The sequence below is a fragment of the Sciurus carolinensis genome, chromosome 4 (assembly GCF_902686445.1).
Source record: "Sciurus carolinensis chromosome 4, mSciCar1.2, whole genome shotgun sequence".
Lineage (NCBI taxonomy): Eukaryota > Metazoa > Chordata > Mammalia > Rodentia > Sciuridae > Sciurus > Sciurus carolinensis.
In genome coordinates this window covers 61916647-61926976 of record NC_062216.1, presented here as the reverse complement: position 1 = coordinate 61926976, position 10330 = coordinate 61916647, and the positions used below count along the sequence as shown (strand labels likewise).

The window sequence follows — 10330 nt, the reverse complement described above, 5'->3', positions numbered from 1 at the left end:
AAGGCTCTATCAGGATTAAAAAAAAAAAAAAAAAACAGAAAAAGGCGGCTCCATCAGGTTTCACCAAAGCTCCCCAGATTCCACAGACCCTTCTCAACCTGCTGGGGAAGGTACTACAAGCTTTATGGCCCTCAGCGCACTGGCAAAGACCTGTTGTTTTTGGAGAGCTAGAATCTAAATTCATCTGCCTCTTCCAGGACTCAAGCAATGATTTATTACTCTGGGAGAAGGGGAGATGCAAGAATTCTCTACCCTGGGAAGAGGGTTAACCACAGACATCAAACATAGGTCTACCATTGCTGGAGGTGGGATAGAAAACTCAAGTCCCATACCAACTACAGAGCCAAGGCAGAGTCTGGCTACCACAGGTGAGAGGAGCAGGAATGCTGAGAAAAACTTCCCTTCAAAGTCAATGGCGCAAAGGTCCACCTAAGACTGAATTCGGACAGCAGAGAACCTTACCTGCTCTTACAAGCAGCCTAGGCAGTGTATGGGGCTGGGGCAACTGGGGAAGGAATAAAATACCTCTCTATGATGCAGGTGTGCAGGGGCAGCTTGAAGCTGAAGGGGGAGGAATGGTACCAGAGAAAAACCTAGCACCCCAAAACCTGCCCTCAAGCACAGGGGAAGTGTTTGAGGCTGTGGGCTCTGATCCTGCAATGACAGAACTTTATACCCAGTGAAAAATGTGTTTCACAAATGAACATGAAATATTTTAAAGACATATAAAAGCTGAAGGAATCAGTTGCCAGCAGACTGCACTATAAGAAATAATTAAGTTGTATAGCAGAAGACAATGAAATAACCAGATGAAAACAGGTATCTACATTAAGGAATGGAGAGCACTGGAAAAATACATATTTTACATGAGCAAATATATGAAAGTTTTTTCTTACTCTTAAATCTCTTTAAAAGATAATTTGCAGGGGTTGGGAGTGTTTATCTTAGTGGTAGAATATTTGCCTAGCATGTATGAGGCCCTGTATTCAATCCTTATACCATGAAACATTACTGTAATATGGGGTTTATAATATATGTAAATTCAAAATGTATGACAATGGTAAGAAGTTGGGAAGTACACTATTAGATGGTTCTGCAATCATCTGTGGAATGGTATGATACCACTTAAAGGCAGACTGTATTGTTAAAAATCTATGCCACATATCCAGACCCAGTAATGGAAAAATAAAATGACAGCACTTTCCTCTTAAAATATGACCCAGACATATCACCCCAACTCACACCTCATAGGCTAGAATTACATATATAGCTACCACATGCACCCTTAAAAAGAAAAAAAAAAAATGCATGTCATGAAGCTGGACTTGGTGGCACATGCCTGTAATTCCAGTGATTTGGGAGGCTGAGCTAGAGAAGATTCCAAGTTTGAGGCTAAGCTTTAGCAACTTAAGACCCTGTCCAAAAAAAAAAAAAAACTATACTGGGGATATATTTTAGTGGTAGAGCACCCAGGCTTCAATCCCCAGTACCTCCGTACACAGAGTATGCCACAAATCCTAAAGCAACTAATAAAGTTAAAAAAAAAAAAAAAAAAAAAAAAAAAAGCTGCACAAGTATAAACCCAAGTAACTCAAGAGGTCTGAGGCAGGAGGACTGCCTATTTGAGGCCAGCCTCAGCAACTTAGTAATAAGGCCCTAACCAACTTGGTGAGGCTCAGTCTCAAAAAAAAAAGCTGGAGACGGAGCTCAGTGGTAGAATGCCCCTGGGTTCAATCCCCAGTAGCAAAACAAAAACAAAAACCAAAGAGGTATACTTAATAACCCAAAAGGAGATAACTAGAATAAAAATAAAATTAATCCAAGAAGTAAGAAGAATAAATGGAATAGAAAACATAAAAATGATAGGCTAAAACCTTACCATCCAATAATCACATTAAATGCAAATAATCTACATTTTCCCAGTTATAAGCAAAGAGTATTAGAGTTTCAGACTCGCCCTATATTTTTCTTTTATTTTTCTGAACTCTTACCAGGATCATTCTTAAAGCTCTGATTATAGCAATCTAGTCTTTTTCTAGGATGCCATTCAAAATTCTTTCATCTTTTTTTCCTTTCTTAAGGGGCATTTAACCACAGAGCCACATCCCCAGCCCTTTTTTTATATTTTATTTAGAGACAGGGTCTTGCTGAGTTGCTTTGGACCTCACTAAATTGCTGAGGCTGGCCTCAAATTTTCGATCTTCCTCCCTCAGTCTCCTGAGCTGCTGGGATTATAGGCATGGGCCACCATGTGCAGCTCAGACTCTTACCTAGTTCGAGAGAGATCACTCGTACATTTTCAGTTATGTTTTAGCAACAGTTCCAGTTCTCGGTACCAATTTTATCTTAGTCTGTTCTATGCTATTGTAAACAGGATACCTGAGACCAAATAATTTATAAATAGATTTCTTTCTTATAGTTCAGAGGATGGCAAGTCTACGATCAAGGGGCTGGCATCTGGTGAGGGCTGCCTTTTGTCTTTCTATGGAGAAAGAGAGATCTCTTGAGAGTGCAGGAGGACTGAACTTGGTCCCCACCTCTCAACACTATTGCATTGGGGATTAAGTTTCCAAGACATGAACTTTGGGGTACACAATGAAACCAGAGAAAACATATTGAGGCTCTAAGTGCATACAGGTTTATAAATGAGTTAATTCTGTTAATTTTATATATATTGATATACTCTACTCTTAAATTCTGTCTCCAAGGCTATTTAACTAAGGAATTCAGTTCTTTTACATTATGATTTTGAGATATTTATACTTATTTCTATCAACTAATTTTCTTCTAAAAAAATCATGCAACCCCCACACCCTGCCCTTGTGCTGTCTCCCACCTTCTCTGTCAACCACTGACTCTATACTCTCCCCTTTAAGATTTGGAATTTAGCTGGACTGAGTGGCACACGCCTGTAATCCTAGCAGATAAGGAGGCTGAGGCAGGAGATTGCAAGTTCAAAGTCAGACTCAGCATAAATGACATGCTAAACAACTCAGTGAGACCCTGTCTCTAAATAAAACCTAATAAATAGGCCTGGGGATGTGGCTCAGTGGTCAAATGCACCTGCATTCAACCCCTAGCCCCCCCCGCCCCAAAAAAGATTTGGAATTTATACTTTTGAAGAGTACCATCTCTACTACTACTAAATTCTTTTAGAAACCAATTTGTTTCTAGGTCAAAACATTTCAATATTAAAAATTTTTCCCTGGCTGGGACTGTGGCTCAGTGGTAGAGCACTTGCCTAGCATGCGTGAGGCACTGGGTTCAGTTCTCAGCACCGCATATCAATCAATCAATCAATAAAATAAAGGTCCATCAACACAACAACAAAAAAATTTCCATTTTATACTCTATAGTTACAACATAAAATTCATACTTTGTACTTGAAATGGTGAATATATTAATACAAATTATGCCTAGAAATAAAAAGCTTTTTAATGGTCTAAGATGTAAGCTAATATTTGGATTCTTTTCAGAAAATAAACTTTTGTACAAGAATATTAAATACCTCAACAGAACTGTTTACAAGAGTTCATATCAAATTTCAAAACAGTGAAACTTCCATTTAATGCACATCACAGCTAAATGTTTTTGCTTAAAATGGAAAGTTTATTTGTTCAGTACACCAAATAGAATGCAAGCACTGTCATGACAAATATACAGAAATATGCAGATCAACATAAAACAGTAATTTAGTTTAAATGAAGGGAAATCTCCATGTTATGACAACATACTCCCAAGAAGACTTCTTTGTTAATTATACATTTCAGTAAAATAAAGGGTAATGGATTAAGTGGAAGTCAGCTTGTGAATTTTTCTTAAAAATAAAACTCCAACTCTTATTAATCCATGCCAGTTAAACACTATAACTAAAATTTCCAAATAAGCGCAGAGAAGATGCAGTTAGTTACCTTTTTTGCTTGAACAGTCCAGAGGAAAATGGTTACTACAAATACGGCAGGCATACTGTTAGACTGAACAATCTAGAACATACTGTACTAAATTTCAGTCTCAAATTGTGCTAAACGCTCATCATTAGTATGGCACATTTTGGTCCATGATGTGGTTTAATGCCAAGACAGATCACAATTTGTTACAGAAACACACAGTTTACTGTTGCTTTTTCTGTTTGTTTTTAAATATATATGTGTATATACATATATATATACATATATATATAATTATTATTTTTTAAAAGCTAGGTATACTTCCACATACGAAGGCAAAATTTTCCCAGGAGGAATTCACAGGAAGTAGTCTGGGGTGCGCCGAGTAACATGAGGCTCTCCACGACGAGGTGCTGGATCAAACTGAAGACTATAAATGGCAGAAGAAAGTAAATCATTGAAGTATTTGACTTTGCAAACAAACCAACCAATAAAGATGACAACACCTGATAGAAATAATAGTCCTGGCTTTTCCCTACTACTTATTACATGTGGATGGAATGGCCCTAGGCACCTCACTGCAGATGGTATAACTATATTACCATTTCACAGAGCTATGGTAAAAATTTAAGCAAATAAAATGTCTGTTTTGGTGCCTGGCAAAAAAGATCTGTCAGTTAAATAGATGTGGTAAGACTGGAATATGCTTTTCTCACTCCTGATTCTAGGAGCGAAGAACTGTTTTTCTACATTAAGTATAATGCTAAATTAGGGGTTTTCAGAGATGTCCGTATCAGGTTAAGTAAATTTCTTTCTATGACTAGTTTGCTGAATTTTTTTTTTTTTTTTTTTTTGCAGTACTGGGGATCAAACACAGAACCTTATGCATGATAGGCAAGGGCTCTACCACTGAGCTACACCCACAATTTATTTTGAGATAAGAGTCTCACTAAGTTGCCCAGGCTGGCCTCAAACTTGTGATCCTTCTGTTTCATCATCTTGGGGAGCTGGGGTTACAGGCGTGTATACCACCATGCCTGGTCTGTATATTAAGTATTTTTATTGTGAAAGGATGCTGGGTTTTGTGAAGTGCTTTTTCTGCCTCTACTAAAGTGTTCATTTGATCTTTTAATATTAATATGGATTAATACTTTTTTTCATGTTTTGAACAAAATTAATTAACTAATTAATTTTTGGTACTGGGGACTGAACTCCTGGCTGCTTAACCACTACAGTACATCTCCAGCCCTTTTTAAAATTCTGAGACAGAGTCTTGCTAAATTGCTTAGGCTGGCTTTGAACTTGTAATCCTCCTGCCTCAGCCTCTGGAGCTGCTGAGATTATGGGCAATGCACCACCACCTTGCCCAAATTTGCATTCTTGAAATTCAATCCTATTTGGATTTTCCTTTTCCAGTCAGTCCTAAGAGGATGTAAACTTAAGAATGTACTCTCTTGGGGCTGGGGAGATAGCTCAGTCGGTAGAGTGCTTGCCTTGCAAGCACAAGGCCCTGGGTTCGATCCCCAGCACCAAAAAAAAAAAAAAAAAAAAAAAAGAATGTACTCTCTTGAAGACTCTATGGGATAAATATGATTTTATTTTTAAGCCTGGCTTCCTAAGAGGTAATCCAGGACCAGAGAAACTTGTTTAGTCAGTGTTTGTTTTAAAGGTTATGTTTAAACTCGTAGTACTAATAAGGCATGCTTTGTTGACCTATCTATTTAATAGCTTCTCAGAATAAATGACCACAACAGGGACTTAATCATCCAGAGTTCTGGATGGTAGAAGAGTCCGAAATAAAGGTGTCAGCTAATCATTCTCTGAAGGCCCTACAGAAAAATTCTTCCTGTTTCTCCCTGGCTTCTTTCTCTTCTGGTAGATAATTCTTGGCTTTTAGATAGATTACTTCTTGTCTGATGTCATATGGATTCTCACCTCTGTGTCTGTGTTTCTTTTCCTCTGAGTCCAAATGGACCAGATTTAGGGCCTACTCTAATCCAGTATGACCATATTTTAAAATTATATCTGCAAAGAACCTATTTCAAAATATCATCATAGGTAGAGACATGAATTTTAGGGCAGGGGCACCAGTCAACTATGTGTGGCTTGGAATACTACCAACACTATCCCACATGCTACTCTGCTCCTGAGAGGTTACAGCTAGTATATGTACATAGCCTTCTTGCCTCACAGTGTTGGTCTGTGATCCCAGCCGAGCTTTTCTTGGCTATCTCCTTACCTACTTTTATTTATTAAACTTCTTGCTTTGCTCTTTAGCTTGTTGCTGTAAGTATGGTAGGAACTATGAGAGCTCTTTTCTTTAGTCTCTACCACATTGTTTTTGACAAAGTATCCCGAGACTTAGAATAAAGGTAGAGAATTCTAAGCAAGGCCAGTCCCCTCCCCTGGTCTGCTCTGCCCCCTGACAGGCACGGCCTGCTTGTGAGACGTCTCCTGATTTGTAAGCAGGTACGAAGGGTGAGAACAACTAGGAACCCAGTGTTAATCAGCCTGCCATCCATGTCTGGAATAGTTTTCACCCTAGAAACTGGGTTGGGGAAGGAGTCTTGGTCATCAAACTTCATCCATCATGAGTAGAGCTTATGTAACCCAGGACAAGGGCAAGCAGGATATGTTGGTGCTGGAAGGAAATCATAAGCCTAGACTGGGATCTGGAGAAGGGGATGCCCTCACCTTCTTGAGTATACTAGTCCAGGGTACAGAAGCTAGAGTAGTTTCTTTAAGAGGATTGTTGGAGTACGGGAGGGAGCAAGTAATGGCTCAAAGCCACAATCTCCTGTTATTACTGAGATTTAGTAGATGATCTTAACTGTTTCTCCATTCACTGCAATCTCTTAGGACAATTTCCAAAAACTTAAAATGATTAAAAAAAAATGTTTACCACACATTGCTTGTATATATTTAACATAAATATATGTTACATTTATACTTTAAGCTATATTTAAAAAAAAAAAAAAAAAATTCCTGAGCTGGGGGTGTAATTCTGTGGTAGAGTGCTTGCCTAGCATGTGCAAGGCTCTGGGTATAATACCTTAAACCAAACAGAAAATAAGCTTCTTTCTCAAGTTAAGTCATTGTTTTTGTTGGGGAGGCTTACCACATTTCTCATTCTACCATTCTAGAAGTAGAACTTATCTACCTCTATTTTTAATAGCTACATCGCAAATTTTTCTTTTTTAAAAGTGATTATATACAATTAAAATTCAAAGTTACTTACAAAGAATATTTTAAAGTGTCATCTAGTTCCATGATAGCAGCCTGGTTCCCACAACGATAACAGTAATTGGGTGCACTGAAAATGGTAACCACATTCCGATCATGACACCAATTATATCCCTGCAGGATAAGAAATAATTCAGTATTTTGTTAGGAGACTAAAAAATTACAAATAATTTCTGTGGATATGTAGTCATTTCCACTACCTTATATAATTTTCATCTTTAAAAAAAATTTTTTTTGGTACTAGGGATTGAACTCAAGGGCACTTAATCACTGAGCCACATCCCCATTCCTTTTTTGTATTTTATTTATAGACAGGGTCTTACTGAGTTGTTTAGCACCTTGCTAAGTTGCTGAGGCTGGCTTTGAATTTGTGATTCTCCTGCCTCAGCCTCCCAAGCCCCTGTGATTTTAGGCATGCACCACCGTGCGCACCTCCATCTTTAAATTTCTGTACCTGCACAGAATACCCTGGGCCCAGAATTCTGTTATGCAAAGCTCAGTAACTGTGTAGATTTGTTTATCTATGCTAGTTATTTTAGTGAGGGTGTATATTGAAACTTCTTCCACAAATATGAGATTCCCAATATGTAGCAATTAATACCACCATATGTACAACTATAATACATCAATTTAAAAAATGTGGGGGAAAAGATGACAGATTTCCTCATAAACTGCATCAATTTTTGCTTTATATATTTTCAAGCTATTATTAGGCAAATATAAACTTTTTCTTCTGGGCCAATTTTTACCAATAATGACCTTGTTTTATTCCTAATAGTACCTTTTACCTTAGAGCCTATTCTGATTCATATAATTGGCTGTATTTTGGATAATTACCTACTTGATATACACCAGTTTCTATTCCTTACCTCTAACTAGTAGTGTTTTTAGGCATGTCCCAGATAATAGCAGAATTTTGATTATTTTATACAATCTAGGAGTCTCAGTCTTTTAGCAAGAAAAAGTTTTAGTCAATTTACATTTCTTATGATTAATGACATAATTAAGACTTATTTCTGCCACATGAATTTGTGTTCTTTTAAAAAAATTTTTTTGAGTTTATGTTCTTTATCATATTCTTGCCCCTCTCCATGTCTCTACTGGGTTGGTGAAGTTTTGTTCTAACATCTTGAAACCACTCCCTACTGATTTGGAGGGGTTATATTTCTATTCCTTTAGTAGTTAACAAAGTAGTAACGTAACACTGGAGCAATCAGACAGAGGTCACCTGAACTAAGTCATCAGTTAATACCGCCAGCAGTGGGACAAATAGATTTCATGACCCCTTGGTAAGATGCACTGAGGATACAATGTCATTCTGCAGTATACCTGCCAAAAATGCTTATCCTGATCTATAATCATAAGGAAACATCAGTCAAACCTCAACTGAGAGAGATTTCTGTAAAATAAATTGCTTGTACTATTATAAAATGTCAAGATCACAAAACACAAAGAAATTCTAAGGAATTATTTCCCTACCAAAGGGAACTGAATACACACCTGATCTTAGATATACATATATGGGGGCTGGGGAGATAGCTCAGTCGGTAGAGTGCTTGCCTGTTAAGCATAAGGCCCTGGGTTCAATCCCCAGCACCAAAAAAAAAAAAAAAAAAAAAAAAAAAGGTATACATATATGCAAAAATTTAATGTTGCTAAAGGATACTGGGTGACATAATCAGCAAAATCTGACTACAGTGTTTATTACATCAGTACTGATTTCCTGACTATAAAAACTATACTTGTGGTTACATAAGAGAATGCCTTAATTTAAAATAACAAAAAAACCATGGAAATTTGGGGGTAAAGGAGCATTTGTCTATACCTAATATTTAAATGGTTCAGAAGAAAGTAAAGTGTAAGAGGAGAGAAAGGGAAAGAGATTATAAAGCAAAGATGGTACAACATTTACATTCAGGATTCTGAAGTATAAAATAGAACTTTTTTTTTTTACACTAATTTACTCTTTTTTTTTTTTTTTGTGGTGCTGGGAATCGAACTCAGGGCCTTGTGCTTGTGAGGCAAGCACTCTACCAGCTGAGCTATCTCCACAGCCCAAAATAGAACTTTTGGGTACTATTTTTACAATTTTTCTCTAAAAGTCTCAATTTCAAAAATGAACTATTTTATTTTGCTCTGGCCAACTTTTCCTTAGCTAAAATAAATAATGAGGAATGTTTTCTATACACTATTTCTGAAACCTTATTATAGATATTCATATTATCTGATGTTGCCGCCTGCAGCAACAATCTCGTGTAATTTATCGGAGGTGGACTGGAACTGAACTACTTCTATTTTCTTTATCTGGGCTACTTCCTTGCTTATTTGCTTGTTCGCTACTTTATAGAGGAAGAGAGGCTTTGCTTAGAGGAAGAAAGACTGCTTTATTTTAGAGATGCTACTCTTTCAGAGAGGCTACGCTCATCAAAGGTCTACTGCTTCTTCTTAGAGGTGCGTCCTGCATCCTGGAGTCCTAAAGGTGCGTAGTATCAGAGATGCTTTCTATCAGAGGTGCTTCTTAGTGGTGTGTCCCGCGTACTGCATCCTTCATTCTGCGATCTGTGACCTATAGGTGTGTTCTTAGTTCCCTGTCCTGTGATCTGCGATCTGCGACCTAGAGTTGTCTGCTTAGTCCTGCGTCCTGCAATCCCTGCGTTCTGCAATCTATCAGAGGTGCTGCTTATCAGAGGTGCTTCCTATAGGTTCGTGTCTTATATACCTAAGGCAGCCAATCAGTTTAGGATTAAGTAGCACGGTTGGAGCATGCACCACAGTACCAATCAAGAAAGAATGAGGAACATCTGTTGACCACTGGCGCAGAGGAGATGTTAACTAATCAGGCAAAAGTAGATCATGCTGTGTTAACACTAATTATGCACCACCTCTTGCCTCAATGCCAGCCGCCATCCTAGGGCTACCCAAACAAGTCTCTGCAATCTGAAATAAAGATCATTCCATAGGAAAAGTACATACTTCCATTACAAGCTGGTGAGCACGCGAAACCAGTGTGAGACCATTGGCATGGTTAAATGTTTCAGAAATGTCTTGTCCAAATGTGTAGCCAGCACCACGTGGTGAAATACCCCAGCCACCACGATCATCTGGATCCGACCATAATAGATCACACATTGGGCCCTGGTCAAAAAAATTAAGTACACGTGATAAATTATTAGCAGTAATATTTAAATAATTTAGCTTTT

The 10330-nt window shown here is 37.8% G+C and overlaps 1 protein-coding gene across 1 annotated transcript in view; it reads right to left on the bottom strand.

The window, feature by feature from the left end:
- Positions 1-3586: 3586 nt before the first annotated feature.
- Positions 3587-10330, bottom strand: part of Ppp2cb (protein phosphatase 2 catalytic subunit beta) — a 35614-nt gene continuing 28870 nt past the window's right edge. The window contains exons 5-7 of the mRNA XM_047551643.1: positions 10104-10265; positions 7126-7244; positions 3587-4317 (exon numbers count right to left, since the gene is read on the bottom strand). Coding sequence (XP_047407599.1) covers positions 4245-4317; positions 7126-7244; positions 10104-10265 — 354 coding nt within the window. The 3' untranslated portion in view covers positions 3587-4244. The remainder of the gene's footprint in view (positions 4318-7125; positions 7245-10103; positions 10266-10330) is intronic.